General features: G+C 37.1%; 3 protein-coding genes across 8 annotated transcripts in view; all 3 read left to right on the top strand.

Annotated features, from left to right (window-relative positions):
* Positions 1–3001: 3001 nt before the first annotated feature.
* Positions 3002–11789, top strand: LOC107729175 (glycerophosphodiester phosphodiesterase domain-containing protein 1-like). Of its 5 annotated transcripts, none has more exons than XM_016539576.1 (11): positions 3002–3373; positions 3870–4026; positions 4522–4564; positions 5726–5861; positions 6435–6480; positions 6569–6687; positions 6812–6901; positions 6986–7146; positions 7230–7289; positions 7387–7438; positions 11441–11789. In XM_016539576.1, exons 2-11 carry the CDS (start codon positions 3888–3890, stop codon positions 11567–11569), a joined length of 975 nt encoding a protein of 324 aa, XP_016395062.1. In that variant the 5' UTR covers positions 3002–3373; positions 3870–3887; the 3' UTR covers positions 11570–11789. The 5 variants fall into 5 exon arrangements, with proteins under 5 accessions (XP_016395062.1, XP_016395063.1, XP_016395060.1 ...); XM_016539577.1 differs by having other exon boundaries at positions 3830–4026; positions 7013–7146; XM_016539574.1 differs by having other exon boundaries at positions 3830–4026.
* A 414-nt stretch (positions 11790–12203) lies between these two features.
* Positions 12204–15498, top strand: LOC107729176 (protein yippee-like 3). 2 transcript variants are annotated; one of them, XM_016539580.1, is made up of 5 exons: positions 12204–12684; positions 13883–14001; positions 14070–14113; positions 14204–14312; positions 14432–15498. In XM_016539580.1, the coding sequence occupies exons 2-5, from the start codon at positions 13885–13887 to the stop codon at positions 14519–14521; spliced, it is 360 nt and encodes a 119-aa protein (XP_016395066.1). In that variant the 5' UTR covers positions 12204–12684; positions 13883–13884; the 3' UTR covers positions 14522–15498. The 2 variants fall into 2 exon arrangements, with proteins under 2 accessions (XP_016395066.1, XP_016395067.1); XM_016539581.1 differs by lacking the exon at positions 12204–12684 and adding an exon at positions 13501–13565.
* A 381-nt stretch (positions 15499–15879) lies between these two features.
* The window catches only part of LOC107729165 (sarcalumenin-like), a 6457-nt gene continuing 3250 nt past the window's right edge, over positions 15880–19086 (top strand). The window contains exons 1-7 of the mRNA XM_016539562.1: positions 15880–16011; positions 16106–16242; positions 16704–16815; positions 16942–17035; positions 17160–17214; positions 17295–17435; positions 17581–17741. Of these exons, the coding sequence (XP_016395048.1) occupies positions 16125–16242; positions 16704–16815; positions 16942–17035; positions 17160–17214; positions 17295–17435; positions 17581–17741 (681 nt within the window). The 5' untranslated portion in view covers positions 15880–16011; positions 16106–16124. The remainder of the gene's footprint in view (positions 16012–16105; positions 16243–16703; positions 16816–16941; positions 17036–17159; positions 17215–17294; positions 17436–17580; positions 17742–19086) is intronic.

Below are 19086 nucleotides of genomic sequence, written 5' to 3'. Positions count from 1 at the left end.
TGATTGAGGAGTCATAGCTAAGCTTAACACTTTCAGAGCCATAGCACATTTTTTCTCATTCCCTCCCTGTGATGTCAGAACTTTTCAAAGGGCTTTTCCACAGGGCTTGCTGACCTCATGCCTCTCCTGCCTGTGATTGGCTCACCTTTTTTATCTAGTTTCGAATGGACTTATTCTGCATGCATTGCATCTTAGAGGTAACAACCTGCCTTTATTATATGTTTTTAGTGAAATGTCGCCATCTTTCAATGCTGTTTCTAAAGAAACCATCATTGCTTTTGGCCAATCATGGATGAGGAAAGCATGTTCAAGTGGGAAGAGTTAAAATGGCACAGTGTGTAGCTGTTTTGCATAAATACAGGGTGTGATTTGCATGAATTAATAAATCCTGTGTAAAACCCCATTGAGACGAGCCTCAACTGCAGAGGAAATACACTCCGCACGTCAATCACGTAACATTTCTCAATCGGTGCACCTGCACTTTGTGTCTTTCGTTTCAGTTTTTAGTGCAATTTTATCTATTCCTGTGACAAAAGTTTCCTTGTTTTCATTATAAGCTTTAGTCTTCATCTTTTTTTCTTAATCCCCCACTTGTTAGGGTGAGGTGTAACAGACAATGACGGTTGGTCATGTCCCATTTCTATGTCTGTACATCTGTCCTTTCCAACCAGAAGCTGCTCTTCTCTGCTTCCTCATGAGGAGGGGAGATCATCCCGCTCTGTGATCCGAGGGAAACAAGTCATTACCAAGAAAAATATTATTTATATTACTGTATTGTCAATGGCAATGACATGCTTATTGTGAATGGGACCATGGGGACTGTCAACAGTCTTACACACACACACACACATTTAAGGATGTATTTCTCACGTATAAATCTGCCCGCATACAGTATATGATTTCAAAAGCCTGCAAAGGAGGCAGATATCATAATGTCCTTTTAATGGCTGTTATTATGATTATTGCTGGTGTTATATTGGTGAGGTCTTTTTTTATTTTAAAAACTGAAAAGGGATTTTAAAACTTTTGTCCTTTTTTAAAGTATGTTTTGCATTTCTTTTGTTTTGTTCGCTTTGGGTGTGAAAAATAATTGGCTGTTCTCTCTTTCTGAAGTCTATTTTTTCTCTAAATCTTATAAGGAATTATTTTAAAAGATGATTAAACGATATGGGTAGATTGTCAAGAGAAATGAGCTATGGATGGTTATAGTCTATGTATATGCTTATGGGTATAATAAATTAAACTATTAACAAAAACAGAATTATATACATATATGAAATAAAATTCCTGATACTGTAAGTCTTTGTCTCGTTTGTGTGGTTTTTTTTTATCCTTTTTTTTTTTTTTTTTTAATAAAGAACCTCTTTTTATTCTACTTGACTGATTTTTACTAAATTAAAGGGAAAGAAAATAAGAAATAAACAATTAATACGTGTACACCAAATTTTTTTTTTAGTAATCATATAATCATACCATTTACCATCAACAATCATATCAGTTTCATTGATATGATCATATCATATTGACATTGAGAATAACTGACATATTGGAAGTTTTCGTTTTCAAATGTTCTTTAAAAAAAATCATATGTTCTCCTTGAATAAAATGCATTACAGGTATTTTAGATTTTATGTTTTGTTTAAAACCTAATTGTGCACATGACGAATTTAAATCAACTGCTCTGCTTGTGCCCTTATGATAAAAGTCATTTGATTTTTATTTGCGCTTTATTTTTTTGAATTGGCACTCAAATACAAATCATCTTTTCTCTTAATTAAAGTGTATTAATAATATGTATGATAGATCATTATGGCCTTGCTTCCATCTAGTGAGTAGCTCGAGGGCTTGTGCCAATTTCACAATACACAGTTGCTATAACATTAACAGTAACATTGCCAGTTTTTGAAGATGGGAGTTGTTATCTTGTTTTGTGTGAAGGGAGTGGCATTGTGGCAATCAAAATCTACATAATTTTCCATATCCATGGAAAAGGAAAGCATTATTAATTATTAATGAACATGGCTAATGAACGGACTAATATTTTCCTCCAAATTCCACTCCTTGCTTTCTGGGAACTCGTTTACCTTTTCTCCTCTTAAATCAGCCAAGTTGCCTGTCCAGTTGGACGACGACTCTGCTTCGCCAACATGTTTCAGCATGGGTTGAGAATTCTGCTGTGAGGCATTCTGCTCGTGAAGACAGATCGAGCTCTTTAGGTTGTGGGTGTGGGTGCAAACTTGTTTAATACGATTCGTTCAAACGCAAAACTGAAGTGACTAAAATGTGATCTAATACACTGATCCACTGCAATTTTTGTTACATGAAACTGAGGTGTATCAATGCGTTTGATGAGACCAGTTTGCCGCGACTGCACAAATTAGGTATGGATTATTAGTATCTCTCTCAGCCTCACTTCCCATCTGTCTCTGCCTCCCTTTGTTTGTTCACTAAGTCTCTCGGCAATTCTATACAAAACCAGAATAATAGAAAACAAAAATGTTCTGCTGACAGGCAGAACTAACGGTGTGTACATTTGTTGTGTGTGCATTACTGTGGGTTTGCATTTATCCCACCGTAAGCCTTTGTTAAGCACTGAAATGTGTGAAAACACGAATACTGGCCAAACATCAACTCGTGTCCTCCGCTACCTGCTACCAACTGTTGCAATGACGCAAACAACAAAAGCCCCGTGTGCTGTCTGTCCAATCCTGTTGGTTCTCCCTACATATCTCGCCTAATTTGCACTAGTGAGAATATATATTGTATATGTTCACTATTAGTCTTTTAAGTAATTAAGTACAAGTAAAGTGAAGCAGAATGATACGTGCTGGAAGGCCTCAGAAAACTCACAGACAGCACAAACCTGTGTTTGTCACATGTATTCAGCAAACTGCATTCCAAAACATTCATACCCCATTGACAGTCACAAAAAAAGGAGGGGGGAATTTGGAGTTACAAAGAGTGCAACTTCCAATGAGTGACTGATAACTGAGAACGCACACCTAGAGAGAAAGGTTTCATTGTTTAGGTCTTTCTTTCTCTTGTGTGGCTGCATTGATATGAGAAGGAATCAAGCAAAAGGAGGAAGCTTTACATTGCTGTCTCGTTATGCTTTGCTCATTAGGCAACATTTCTTGCTAAGTAATGTGATAGCCAAAGTGAGGGAAGAAAAGGGAGTGGCTGAGAGAACCTGTAGTAAACTGGAGCAGTGAGAGACACAAGGCAAAGAAAAGATAAGGAAAATCATATCGACATCAGCACTGAAGACAGGTGCTTGGCGAAGTTGCTGTGCTGGTACTACTTGGATCTGAATCTGGATCAGATACTCCAGGATATCTCAAATAAGAAGTTGAAGAAACAAATAGAAGTACTGGTAAGTTGTTATGTTTTTGGTGTTTGTTATTATTAGATTTCTCATATATACCCACAATTTTATTTATTTAATTTTTTTTCTCACAAAAATACAAATGAAGAAACATCAAGGAACACATTGCATTAAACAATTTTGTAAAACATACTCCAATATTTTAAGTGATGTTTTATTTTTATTTTATTTGTGTGTATATGGATAGATTATATGTATATGTAATACTTTTTACAATTAATTAAATGTCATTACTGTACAATATTGAAATTTGAATGTTAAATTAACAGAAATATTACATAATATTAAAAATCAAAATACATATTTTTGATACACTTTTCCTTTGATATGTATATATATAATACGTTTCACAATTTATTTAATGTTATTATTGTATAATGTTACACTTTTTATGTTAAATTTGAAAATATTACATAATATTAAAATCCAATCTTTTCTTCAAAGACCGGGTTTCAATTTTTGCCTTCACCTGCTACTCTCAAAGCCCTTTATATAGGGAATTATGGCAAGCTACCTGTACTACCTTCTCCCAGCAGTAGGGGGCTACGCTCTCGCTTCACTGTACTTTCTGAAGAACCCTCATATTCTGCACAAGAAGAAGCAGACAGCCTTCTACTGCACCCACATCTCTCACAGGGGAGGTACAGTATCTTATCTGATCTGAGTCAATAACCAGCTCATGTCTTGGGCTTGAGATTCTTCCCTTTAAAAAAATAAAAAAATACAAGTCACATTAAACCTAATCAGTTGTAATGATGCTGTAGAAGAATATTAAATCATAATTAAATCATCACAGCAAAAGTCTTTTTAAGTTATAGAGGACCTTATCATACTGCATTGAAAGTTATATAAACCTTCTGATTTACAATAGATTATTTTATTAAATTAAATGCATATTCCTGTAATCTGTTGATAAATATTGGGAAATCTTGTGAATATTCCATAAAACTGTCAATGAACAGCATTAGATAATTGAGTGTTTATGACAGCATGTGTGAATGTTTTCGTCATGGGGTTTGTATATAAAGCTAGTTAATATGTGACTGAGTGAATGATTACCTGTTTGAGGAATTTTTATGTTTGGGTGTCTATGAGAGTCGGTCCACATTTTCTGACCTCCTGCTTTCTGTCCTCAGGCTGTGGTGAAAGGATTGAGAACACTATGGGGGCCTTTACACAGTGAGTCTGGTCTCAGATCAGTTCTGCAGAGCCTATGTCTTTCAGACTGAACAGTAGATCAGTATCAGCTCCTTTTAAGTTCCTACCCTATATTTATATGACTGGTCAGTCCATCTAATCACAATTTTATTTACACATTCGTTTTAGGGGAATAGGTCTCCCAAAGATTATCATACTCACCCTGATGTTGTTAATTCAATTTGAATAATTTTATAACACAAAAGGTGAATATTTGAAGAATATACTTAGGCCACTCTGAATGAGTGAATGAGGACTGTGGCAAAAAAAAAAAAACACATAAAATGATAATTAAAATGGTTTATACTAGGGATGTAACGATTCACTCAACTCATGATTCGATTCGATTCACGATTATTATTTTTTTTTTTACAAAATGAGATTTAAGACAAATTATAAATTAAATGTGTCCTTTTATTATTGCTTGGACAAAATGCTGCACATTTCTTTGTGAAATTGAAATATAACACTATAATAATATACTAATATAGCACTTGCATATTACTGCTCTTTAGAGGCAAGATGAAAAGAAAAAATACCATCTAAACTTTTCTAAAGACAGTAAGTTCCCCTCAGACATACATTCATATAAACTCCTACCCCTAAATGAATCGCGATTTGTTCAGCATCTCAACCGATTTGAATCGTGATATTTGAATCGATTTTCAACCGGCTCGCGGTTAATCGTTACATCCCTAGTTTATACCACTCATTCATTATATTTCAAGTCATTTACAGTAATACATGAGAAACCACATGACATTTATTCACTGAAAACATTAATGCCGAGTTCACACTGCACGATTTTAGCCCGATTTTTCACTCGCCGACAGGTTTTGCGAAATCGCGACAAATGCCCGAAATCGGAGGCAAATCGGTGCTCGTTCACGTGAGTGACAATCACACAGTGTGAATTATCAAATCCTATTGTGAAGTCATGCAGTGTGAACCCCCCTGTCGCCGATCCATCGTGCAATGTGAACACAGCAGCAACTGAATGCTACCCCAGATAGTCAGGCAGTGTGAAAACAACGGCGATCCGACGAGTTTGAAAATCATGCAGTGTGAACTCGGCATAACCCTAACTGTTCTTGCCGCATTCATGAAAGTAGCGATGTCCGAAATGTCTATTTTCCTTTTTAGTGCTGTTGAAGTGGGCACAGAGATGCTGGAGATTGACTGTCACTTGACTAAAGATGGTCACGTGGTTGTGTCACATGATGAGAACCTCCTGCGGCAGACTGGGCAAGATGTCAACATTTCCTCCTTAAACCTGGAGGTCAGGGGTCAAGGTTAACTTTTTCTCCTGATACACTGTGCAGCTCTGCCTGCTCTATTACCAACAATTCTCAATTCGCACTTTCCATGTGGACCTACACAAAACTTTGGGGTCAGATTTATTTATTTTAAATAATACTTTTATTCAGCGAGAATGCATTACAAAAGTTTTCTATTTCACATAAATGTTGTTCTTTTGAACTTACTATTCATTAAAGAAAACAATGAATCATGGTTTTCACAAAAAAATGTTTCTTGAGCAGCAAGTCAGCATATTAGAGTGATTTCTGAAGAATCATGTGACACTGAAGACTGGAGTAATGATGCTGAAAATTCAGCTTTGCCATCACAGGAATACATTACATTTTAAAATATAATCAAATAAAACAGTTATTTAAAATAGTAATAACATCTAACAATATTATTGTTTCACAGTATTTTGGTCAAATAAATGCAGCCTTGCTGAACATAAGAGACTTCTTTCAAAAACATTTAAAAATCTTACAGACCAAAAACTTTTGAATGCTAATGTTTATAAACTACAGGTTTTGGTTAATAATGTTTTTTTTTTCAGGAGTTGCCACCTTATAGAGAAATACTTGAGGTGACGTTTAAGACAGGTGTGTGGTTTTACCAGTAAAATTGCAAACACATATTAACCTCTTTATTAATGCATAATGATTATACATGTTTTAATTCTCTTTGCAGGCCACTTCAGCACTGGGTCAGATAGAAACATTGCATTATTAGAGGATGTTTTCCACAAATTTCCACACATAGCTGTAAACATTGAAGTGAAAGAAAATAACAGCATGCTGATTGAGAAGGCAAGAGAGCAATCATCATACCCAATGATGAAACCATATTTACCTACATCAATTTACTAAGCCTCCCTCTTTGTTCTTTTATCCTCAATAATGTTGATATGATTTTATGCACTATCTTTTTCAGATTTCTGATCTTGTGAAGAAATACAACAGAGAGGCCATGTCAGTTTGGGCCTCTGTTGACTCCACCATCATGGAAAATTGTCGCAAAACAGTGCGTGTGCATTTATGTCCCACTCTACCTGTTTTGTTTCAATAATAAATCACCCACATACTTTCCTCTTTCTTACATCTTTAGTTCTGTCTCCTTTGTTGTCAATGGCAGAACTCCTCCATGCCCTACATGTTCACTGTAAAGCGGGCTTTAAAGCTGCTCCTGCTCTACTACACTGGTCTTCTGCCATTCGTTCCCCTCGGAGAGAGTTTCCTGCAGTTCTACTTGCCACAAATCATTAACAGGTCTGTATACACCAAATATTTCCATACTATGTTCTGTGCATGGTAATCACACAGATGCATTTTCACTAATCTCTTTCCTACAGAGAATACATACCTGAAATGTGGATTCTGAGAAGCAGACTGGTCATCTTCTTAATAGAAAGGTAACTTATCTTAGTAGTAGTATCAGACTATCCTTTTAATTAACCTTTTATCCTTTGATTGAAATGGTTTTTTGTGTTTTAAATGTTTCTCTGTCAGACTAACATTGAGAAAAGGGATGTTCAAGCACCTCAGAGACAGAGGAATTCAGGTGTGTGGCCATGCTATATCATGTTTTTTTGTGTTATTAAAGGAATAGTTCACCCAAAAATTAAATTTGCTGAAAATTTACTCACCCTCAGGTCATCCAAAATTACTTTTTATTTTTCATCCGAACAAAATTGGAGAAATCAGCAGTACATCACTTACTCACCAATGGATCGTCTGCAGTGAATGGGTGCCGTCAGAATGAGCGTCCAAATAGCTGATAAAAACATCACAATAATCCACAAGCAATCCACACGACTCCAGTCCATCAATTAACATCTTGGGAACCAAAAAGCTGTGGGTTTGTAAGAAACAAATCCATCATTTAGACGTTTTTAACTTCAAGACGTTGCTTCTAGCTAAACTTTGAGTCTTCCATATCCATAATCTATCCATAATATTGCTTTCTCCAGTGAAAAACTCATCTGTTCTAAATCAGGAGAGAAATAAACACAGATCAAGCACCGTTTACAAAAAACTAAACAAATATGTTAGTGGATTTTGATGTGAGAGGACAACAGGGGATGGATATTTTCACTGGAGGAAACATTGTTATGGACTATGGACTTGTATTTTGGCCAGAGACTAAGTAAACACCTTATTGATGGATTTGTTTCTTATAAACACGCAACTTTTCAATTCACAAAACTTTAAATGATGGACTGGAATCGTGTGGATTATTGTGATGTTTTTATCAGCTGTTTGGACTCTGACGGCACCCATTCACTGCAGAGGATTCATTGGTGAGGAAGTGATGTAATGCTAAATTTCTCCAAATCTGTTCCGATGAACAAACAAACTACATCTACATCTTGGATGGCCTGAGAGTGAGTAAATGTTCAACATATTTTCATTTTTGAGTGAACTTCCTTTACGAAACAGCATATTGAGTAACTTGAATTTTCAGTGAGAAACTGGTCTCAGGTTGTGTGTGTACATACATGCTTCAAAATCATGAAAAAGAAATGTTCTTCCTCTCTCTCTTTAGATTCCGAGAACTCCGGTCTGACGCACGCGGGTTCTCGCGTTATTTCCTTATCCCTTCTCGCGTGTGTTTTGTTGTGAAACATAGAGCGGTCGGCGATTCTTCCTATTGTGAAGTCATGCAGTGTGAAACCCCCTGTCGCCGATCCATCGTGCAATGTGAACACAGCAGCAACTGAATGCTACCCCAGATAGTCAGGCAGTGTGAAAACAACGGCGATCCGACGAGTTTGAAAATCATGCAGTGTGAACTCGGCATAACCCTAACTGTTCTTGCCGCATTCATGAAAGTAGCGATGTCCGAAATGTCTATTTTCCTTTTTAGTGCTGTTGAAGTGGGCACAGAGATGCTGGAGATTGACTGTCACTTGACTAAAGATGGTCACGTGGTTGTGTCACATGATGAGAACCTCCTGCGGCAGACTGGGCAAGATGTCAACATTTCCTCCTTAAACCTGGAGGTCAGGGGTCAAGGTTAACTTTTTCTCCTGATACACTGTGCAGCTCTGCCTGCTCTATTACCAACAATTCTCAATTCGCACTTTCCATGTGGACCTACACAAAACTTTGGGGTCAGATTTATTTATTTTAAATAATACTTTTATTCAGCGAGAATGCATTACAAAAGTTTTCTATTTCACATAAATGTTGTTCTTTTGAACTTACTATTCATTAAAGAAAACAATGAATCATGGTTTTCACAAAAAAATGTTTCTTGAGCAGCAAGTCAGCATATTAGAGTGATTTCTGAAGAATCATGTGACACTGAAGACTGGAGTAATGATGCTGAAAATACAGCTTTGCCATCACAGGAATACATTACATTTTAAAATATAATCAAATAAAACAGTTATTTAAAATAGTAATAACATCTAACAATATTATTGTTTCACAGTATTTTGGTCAAATAAATGCAGCCTTGCTGAACATAAGAGACTTCTTTCAAAAACATTTAAAAATCTTACAGACCAAAAACTTTTGAATGCTAATGTTTATAAACTACAGGTTTTGGTTAATAATGTTTTTTTTTTCAGGAGTTGCCACCTTATAGAGAAATACTTGAGGTGACGTTTAAGACAGGTGTGTGGTTTTACCAGTAAAATTGCAAACACATATTAACCTCTTTATTAATGCATAATGATTATACATGTTTTAATTCTCTTTGCAGGCCACTTCAGCACTGGGTCAGATAGAAACATTGCATTATTAGAGGATGTTTTCCACAAATTTCCACACATAGCTGTAAACATTGAAGTGAAAGAAAATAACAGCATGCTGATTGAGAAGGCAAGAGAGCAATCATCATACCCAATGATGAAACCATATTTACCTACATCAATTTACTAAGCCTCCCTCTTTGTTCTTTTATCCTCAATAATGTTGATATGATTTTATGCACTATCTTTTTCAGATTTCTGATCTTGTGAAGAAATACAACAGAGAGGCCATGTCAGTTTGGGCCTCTGTTGACTCCACCATCATGGAAAATTGTCGCAAAACAGTGCGTGTGCATTTATGTCCCACTCTACCTGTTTTGTTTCAATAATAAATCACCCACATACTTTCCTCTTTCTTACATCTTTAGTTCTGTCTCCTTTGTTGTCAATGGCAGAACTCCTCCATGCCCTACATGTTCACTGTAAAGCGGGCTTTAAAGCTGCTCCTGCTCTACTACACTGGTCTTCTGCCATTCGTTCCCCTCGGAGAGAGTTTCCTGCAGTTCTACTTGCCACAAATCATTAACAGGTCTGTATACACCAAATATTTCCATACTATGTTCTGTGCATGGTAATCACACAGATGCATTTTCACTAATCTCTTTCCTACAGAGAATACATACCTGAAATGTGGATTCTGAGAAGCAGACTGGTCATCTTCTTAATAGAAAGGTAACTTATCTTAGTAGTAGTATCAGACTATCCTTTTAATTAACCTTTTATCCTTTGATTGAAATGGTTTTTTGTGTTTTAAATGTTTCTCTGTCAGACTAACATTGAGAAAAGGGATGTTCAAGCACCTCAGAGACAGAGGAATTCAGGTGTGTGGCCATGCTATATCATGTTTTTTTGTGTTATTAAAGGAATAGTTCACCCAAAAATTAAATTTGCTGAAAATTTACTCACCCTCAGGTCATCCAAAATTACTTTTTATTTTTCATCCGAACAAAATTGGAGAAATCAGCAGTACATCACTTACTCACCAATGGATCGTCTGCAGTGAATGGGTGCCGTCAGAATGAGCGTCCAAATAGCTGATAAAAACATCACAATAATCCACAAGCAATCCACACGACTCCAGTCCATCAATTAACATCTTGTGAACCAAAAAGCTGTGGGTTTGTAAGAAACAAATCCATCATTTAGACGTTTTTAACTTCAAGACGTTGCTTCTAGCTAAACTTTGAGTCTTCCATATCCATAATCTATCCATAATATTGCTTTCTCCAGTGAAAAACTCATCTGTTCTAAATCAGGAGAGAAATAAACACAGATCAAGCACCGTTTACAAAAAACTAAACAAATATGTTAGTGGATTTTGATGTGAGAGGACAACAGGGGATGGATATTTTCACTGGAGGAAACATTGTTATGGACTATGGACTTGTATTTTGGCCAGAGACTAAGTAAACACCTTATTGATGGATTTGTTTCTTATAAACACGCAACTTTTCAATTCACAAAACTTTAAATGATGGACTGGAATCGTGTGGATTATTGTGATGTTTTTATCAGCTGTTTGGACTCTGACGGCACCCATTCACTGCAGAGGATTCATTGGTGAGGAAGTGATGTAATGCTAAATTTCTCCAAATCTGTTCCGATGAACAAACAAACTACATCTACATCTTGGATGGCCTGAGAGTGAGTAAATGTTCAACATATTTTCATTTTTGAGTGAACTTCCTTTACGAAACAGCATATTGAGTAACTTGAATTTTCAGTGAGAAACTGGTCTCAGGTTGTGTGTGTACATACATGCTTCAAAATCATGAAAAAGAAATGTTCTTCCTCTCTCTCTTTAGATTCATCTCTTTGTGTGTAATGAGGAACAGGATATTGAGGCTGCGTTTGCTGCAGGAGCAACAGGAGTCATGACTGATTATCCCACACTGTTATCAAACGATATTAGAAGACGCACACAAGACACGTGATCAAACACAAATACACAATGTGCTTCACTCTTGTCTAGTCAAACACACACAGACTGTACAAATGCTGTTTGCCTTTAAACATACAGCCAAGTTTATATCAATGCCATTATTAGCTTATCAGCACTGGCAGTATTTACATGAAACGGTTTATGGCATTCTTCATGGGACATTTCATAAGTATGAAAACACATAAAAAATAAATGGAACTCATATATTCTAAGTGGACTGCTTTCTTCGCTCGCTACATTATTATCCCACCATGTTTATTGTTTATTGTGGTTTTCAGTCAGTCGGTGTCAGTTTAGCGCCTCCCTACCTATGTTTGCAAACAAACACTATCCAACTTCTTTGAGAGGCCGTGCAAAGTCCATCAGCTGTACCCAACAGGGGATCAAAGCCTGAATTGCCCTGTCCTTTTGAAAATCTTCTTTAGATAGAAAAATACATGATCTTTCAGTTAAATATTTAATGCCGTACAGAACTACGGCGGCTTTCATTATATAGTTAATTATTTTAAAATCGTCTGCATGACTTAATTGTCATGCAAACAACCAGAAGACACAAAACATCAACGTCACTTCTAAAGAAGCGATAAGACGAAGATAACCAGAACGAGAGGGTTTTTTTTTTGCTCGCTGAAACGTTTTAACGCAACTGTAAAGTTCAGGTGACTTCAAACCATAGACTGTCAAACGCACGGGAAGAGCGCCTCTGATTGGCTGACCTATATTCCAGACGTCTCTGTCTGGATTCTGATTGGTCAGTTACTGTTTGTTTTGCGCCACATGACGTATAAGAAACTTCCTCAGAAAATACAGTAAACAAATCTACGGATTATATTCGGTCGCGACATATTGAGCACGGCGGCTTGCGTGAATTTAGGAATGTGTGATGCTTTCGGTTGACATCACACGGTTTGCGCATTAGAGCAGGTCGACGGGAGGGACACAAAGGAGGGAACTGTAGAAAAAGCGCAGAAGCTTGCCGCTCGTTCGTTTGGTTGAGTGCGCTTGATTAGTGAATGCTCAGGCTTCATGCCGTTGAGTTGAGCACGCTTCTCTTCTGGCGACAATATTGCGACCAGCGTTTGTCTTGAAGAAATCGTTCATATTTAGGTGAGACCAGTTTCATTATTAGCATGTCAAATGGGGCGAGGAGGCTAGAAGCAGTTCTAATGAGAAACGGCTCTACTCTTGGCTTTAGAGCTTGTACACTATGGTGCAATTGTTACTTGTATATGTAGAGGGTGTTAAGTCGAAACGTTCATTTAGGCGACTGGCATATACGTGCAAATAGCCGCGTTCGTCAGTGCAATATTCTAGTCGTGAAGGGGGAAATGAACAAATTCCGCGAATCGGTTCTTTCGAACAGTTCATTTCAAAAACGATTCGGCGGTAAATTTGAGCTGTGACGTTATTGCACTGGTTCCTGACAACCTGACATTTCGTTTGTAATTTATTTATTCATGTATTTGGCCTACATAAACTATAAAAAAGTAAATATAAAAAAAGGTAATTCAAAAACCTAAGTATAATTTAATTTTACATTTAAATAATACTAAAAGTAATTTGCATATCTTGGCCGAAAAAGTTTGTCTGAAAGTTCTTTGATAAAATTAACATAGTGAAATAAACTAGATAAATAAAATTTGATTTACTATTCTGCTAATTGTGTATTTTAATTTTGCCCCATCAGTCAAACCCTGTTCATCTGAATCGTTGAAAGCACCCGACTCATATGAACGATTCGTTCACGATTTTCCAGCTGCATTGTGGGCCGTGCTGGAACGTTGTAGTCCATAAGAACAAAAACTAGAATCGTGAGTGTGTCTGCGGAAATTTAGTAGGTTAACTTTTCAAATATTTTATAACCCAGTAATATATCTAAAGCTGTATTTATTACAGCATGCCATAGTTATTAATACCTTTCACCACTGTTTACCCTCGTGCCTGGCATGCCATATATGGGGTAACTACAGTGTGGGCAGCCAAGCAAAGTAGGTCATGTGGATGTTTCCTTTTTTCCTGCTATATATCTGAAACGGGGTGCAAAATTTGCAGCAATATTAAAATGCTTTTCAAATACACCATTTAAAAGATTGCTGTAAATGTCACGTCCATCATGCATAAAATCTCAAAGCATTTAGTCTGCTTTGAAAATCACAATGTTATTGGCTGATGATGTCAATGCCATGTTTTCTAACTACGCATTTGGCAATCCCGCCAGAAGCTGTTTTGGCTGTCAAAGCTGCTTTGTAGCAATTTGTTATCCTTGCAGATATGATCTTGACACTGTTTTTGTGTGTCTTCAAAGACATGGTGAAGCAGACCAAGGCCAAAACTTTCCAGGCCTATCTGGACTCCTGTCACCGCCGCTACAGCTGCGTCCACTGCCGTGCACACCTGGCCAACCATGATGACCTAATTTCTAAGGTGAGAGTTATATTTATGAATTGTGATGCTGTTTGCATTAAAGACTCACGTGTCTTGTCTATTTTCAGTCGTTTCAAGGCAGTCAGGGCCGTGCCTACCTGTTCAATTCTGTGTGAGTATCACTTCTAGTAAAAAATCTCAGAGCTTGAATCACATTGTGATGGAAGAAATAGTTGGTTTAACTGTCATTTTGTGATTTCAGGGTGAATGTGGGTTGTGGCCCAGCAGAAGAAAGGCTGCTGCTGACCGGTCTTCATGCTGTGGCTGATATTTACTGCGAGAATTGCCACACCACACTGGGCTGGAAATATGTAAGCATGCTTTGTTTTAATAAAAAATGTAGTAGGACACACTACATTTGGCTTTATTTATTTCATTAACATGCAGTCTGATAACAATTTTTTCCCCCTCTTTCTCCTTTCCTCTACAGGAGCAGGCATTTGAGTTAAGTCAGAAGTATAAGGAGGGGAAGTTTATTATTGAATTATCTCACATGATTAAGGATAATGGCTGGAACTGAAGCCTTTAGCCTTTGCTTTAACTTTCTGTCCGCTTGCAGCTTCTCCAAGAACGTCATGAGATATGCTTTCTTTTATATATATATATATCCATCTATGATCTACATTTACTATTGTGAGCACCTTTTCCCACACTTGTATCCCAATACACCAGTTTTTCAGAGGGGTGGGGGGAGTCTTGAGTGATTGGTTTGTGTGTGTTTGTGTCTTTTATATGTAATTGGAGGTGTGCTTGTGTGTAAGGCATACTTGAAAGAAACCGCTAAAATTATCAACCACTTAAATCCAGTTTCAAAGAATTCTTGATTTTGACAGAAGCCCTCAAATTCTCCAAATTAAGTGCAATTCATGAGGTTTGGACAAAGTATAATCAATGTGCCAAGATCCAATACCTTTTTATTCAATTAATTTTTACTTTTAAAAAACGAGGTATTTGTGAACGAGGTAGTGCGTGTGAAATTACTTTACTGTTTGTGTGTGTGGGGCTTAGAGTGGATCATGTGCAATATGCGTGTATGTGAGAGAGTTTGCTTAAAGGATGATTCATGCCTCCAAATTCAGTCATTTTGGTTGAATTCATCTTTTACTTTACCAAGTCACTGAGGAATCCCATCAGATGAACATCTGCTCATAAGTGTGTGTGTGTGTGTGTGTGTGTGTGTGTGTGTGTGTGAGAGCAAACAGCAGGCTTGTTGCTGTAGAGTAGATGTCCACAGTTGACTGACATTCTTAAGACACTTCAATTACAGCTTATAAGATGTAATTGGGATATTAATTTTTTTATGTTTGTTGTTTCTTGCATTATGTCTATGAGAAATGTTCTTAGTCTAACATTGAGCAGCATGTACAGAGACATCGATCTGATCATGTTAGAGCAGACATGCCATGTAAATGTGTTTTGATTGTGTAGCAAAGTATTTCTTTGAATGCTAAACCATTAAAGTGTATTACATTAACCTGAATTCTTTACATTAAAGTACGGGGTAAATGAAAACTACTGTTTTTTTGTTTTTTTATATATCTTTGAAATTTGGTTAGGAAGTTCTGTACTTTTTAATATTATGTTAAAAATGATACATTATAAACAAAGTACACGGTACAATACTAAACAAGAATAAACAAGGAACATTTACATATTTCATTATATATATATATATATATATATATATGTTAATTTTAGATAACAAATTTAGTATTTTTAGAATCGTTCAAGAGCGCGAATAAATCTTAAATAAATTAACGGCGCTTTTCACGAGTGCAAAGGGCATAACTCCGAAATGATTAATCATTAATGGTTATATAATGCTCTACAGACGACGTTGTTTATAAATAAACTAGGCGGAAACAAGAAACAGCTTTTCTGCCCTAATTATCAGAACCACCTCGAGTGAACGCTATAATAAAGACAACAACTCCCACAACTCTTTGCGCACATCGGTGACGTGGCCAGCGTTAACCAACAGACCGGGGAGATTTGAACTTCATTTGGGATGTAACTAATTTTCTGTTTCATTTCATTGGTTTCAAACTATTTTACCTGTGGATTTTACTTCGTAGGTAATAAAACATAAGCTGCTTTATTACAGCCCGTAATTTTACATCACGATGTCCGGGAAAATCAAAAGCAAGAGTGCTGCAAATGCCGACTCAATATCTGGCAGTGTGTCCTGCGGCGAGCGCATCTTACGGGACTGCCACCAGATGTACATCGATCCGGATAGCGGTAAGAAACAGCTCCCTTTAGAAAGGATTAAGTTACATTCTCATTGATTTACTTGGTTTAGTAAGGCATTAGATTTGTCTCTAGGCGTGGTTAGGAGGTGCTAACGGTAGCCGGTGAGCTAAAATGCCGGTTGGTATGTGAAGTAAGTTTCACTTCAGAGTGCGAAAAGCATTTCACTTGTTTGCTTTCATAACTGTGCAATCATTAGATTTACCGTTTAATCTGTTACTGTGTACTCCAAGTGATACGAAATAAAAGTATGTATAAAAAAAAAGTTATTTTTAGTGCATCACGTTTAAATTGTATAAAGATTTCTTCTGCCGTGATTGTCACTCAGTGGGTGACGTTAAAGGATCGTTCACACAAAAATGATGTTCTGTCACTGAACCGGAAACCTACTCACCCTCTGACACTTTCTTTCCAGTCTAGTTTGTCTAACGACTCTTTCCTTTGTCCTGTAGGACTAATAACAATCGCTCAGACTGTTGGGGTGACCTTGCTGCCTCCCCGGAAAAAGATAACTGTGATGTTAATGGGGAACCACTCAGCTGGAAAGAGCAGCTTTATCAATTGGTATGCTAATATACAGGCATGAAAACGGACACTACAAGCATGCACTCAGATTGCTGTTTGTGCTAGACTGAGAATGTGAGAACAGTTGGAGTTCAAACAGTAACCCATGCGTTTATTGCTTTGCAGGTATGTGGAGGAGCATATCCAAAGAACAGGGGTCGCTATAGAGACACAGGGCTTCAGCTTTGTTACAAGTGGGCGAAAGAGGGAATCGCTCACGGTAAATATGACCCCATGCATGTCACATTAAAGTTTTGTGTGACATAGTTTGGGTATGAAATTGGCATCACTGATATAAACGTCTTTCACTTCTTATTGTATAACAACTGTTGTCTTGGTTTTAGGGAAATGCAACGCTCCATCTCTATCCCCATTTCAAACCACTGCAGGAGTTTAAAGGTTTGTTGATGAATTGCACTTAAAAAAAGCTACAAGCTTATTGAAGCTGTGTCTAAAGCGTAACTTTCTCTCAATTTCAGGGCTGTCAGAATACCTCGGCACTGAGATTTGTACTTCACGACAGAAACGTTTCAGTTTGGTGACCTTTGTTGACACTCCTGGTCTGGTGGATGGGGATATGAAGTACCCCTTTGATGTGGACCAAGCTATTCTGTGGCTCGGTGTGTGTTTGTCTTGAAGTGTTTTGTATGTTCCGGAGTTGGCATTGTTGTAATGTTGATTTTTAAGTCTAAATTTACTATTATAAATGTCTGTTTATGATCCTAATAAGTGTCACTGTATTCTGATTCTGTCCGTCTACACCAGGTGAGCTCTGTGATCTGATCCTGGTCTTCTTTGACCCAATGGGACAGGCTTTATGCAAGCGCACACTCAACATTGTAGAGAAACTTAATGAGAAGCAAGGGGACCGTCTCCGTTTTTATCTCAGTAAAGCGGATGAGGCTGGAGGAGAGTCTGATCGACAAGTAAGATGCTCTTATACATGCTTATGTTCACAGTTATAAATCTTATTTTGATGTTTGATCAATAATACAGTAAAAACAGTAACATTGCGAAGTTATTACATATTATAATAATTTTTTTTTAAATTTAAAAATGTTAGAATATTAAATATCAATATCTTTAAAAAATCAGTGTATTCCTGTTAGGGTTGTGACGGTGAGGAAATTTTTCCACCAGTTAATCGACGTGTGACAACACCGGTAATACCGGTATCACCGCGGGGGCGGGGCGTTCCCTCTTTTCCTCGCTTTCCTTCGCTTTTAAATGGCTTAAAAGTGCCGTGCACATTTTACTTTCACTTTTGAATTAGCGGCAGTTCGGCTTTGATGCAACAACAAAATACGTCTTAACACCGGTATCACCGTCAGCACCGTCTATCGCGGCAAGCATAATTCCTGTGAATTTGAGCTGTATTTGCTGATTCATATTTTTGTGGAATAGATTTATTTTAATTTTTTTCAGAAATCTTTTGTAACATTTGTAACTCGCTCGGTTTTGATAAATTTATTGTGTCATTGCTTAAGCATTAATTTAAGCAGTAAAGTATTAAAGGGGTCATATGATGTTGCTAAAAAGAACATTATTTGGTGTAATGAAATGTGTTTATGCGGTTTAAGGTTCAAAAAACACATTATTTTCCACATAATGTACATTATGGTTTCTCCTCTATGCCCCGCCTTTCTGAAACAATTTTTACAAAGCTCATCGTTCTGAAAAGCGACGGAAATGTTACGCCCCTTACCATACTGTGATGCCGGTGTTCTGACAAATAATGCTACCTATCAGATTATGCTACCAACACTGTATTTATCCTACTGTAAGGGGTAGGTTTAGGGTTGGGGTAGGTGTACATGTTAATAAAGCCTCACACCTTATTAATATCATGCTGGAAGCAAAATCTGATAGGTAGCACTTTTTACTATCGAATTATGCTACCATTTGTTTTAGGGATGCAGTGATTAACCGGTTTCGCGATTAACCGCGCTTTAAAACGTCACGGTTAATTAATCGTAAAGGTACTGCTAAACCGAGTGTTTCTGTTACACGGAACAGAACTGTTGCAGCTTGTGCAAAATGGAAACGAAGTTACACTAGCGGTGCACCAGCTTAAAATGACGTGCTTATCAGAGGCACGGAGGCTAATACATGCATTAGATTAACTGTGACAGAGGAACCAAACAGCGAAGCTTTATTTCCACCAGAGAAATGCCTGTCGATAGTGTGGGACCATTTTGGGTACACCAAGAATGACCAGGGTGTCATTTAAATATTGCTGTAAAAAAACTGCTGCTAAAGAGCGAATACATA

This window comes from Sinocyclocheilus rhinocerous, unplaced genomic scaffold (genome assembly GCF_001515625.1).
Source record: "Sinocyclocheilus rhinocerous isolate Xijiao unplaced genomic scaffold, SAMN03320098_v1.1 scaffold1029, whole genome shotgun sequence".
In the NCBI taxonomy this organism is placed as follows: Eukaryota; Metazoa; Chordata; class Actinopteri; order Cypriniformes; family Cyprinidae; genus Sinocyclocheilus; species Sinocyclocheilus rhinocerous.
The sequence above is the reverse complement of the archived record's forward strand: the minus strand, read 5'-3'. Positions and strand labels throughout refer to the sequence as shown.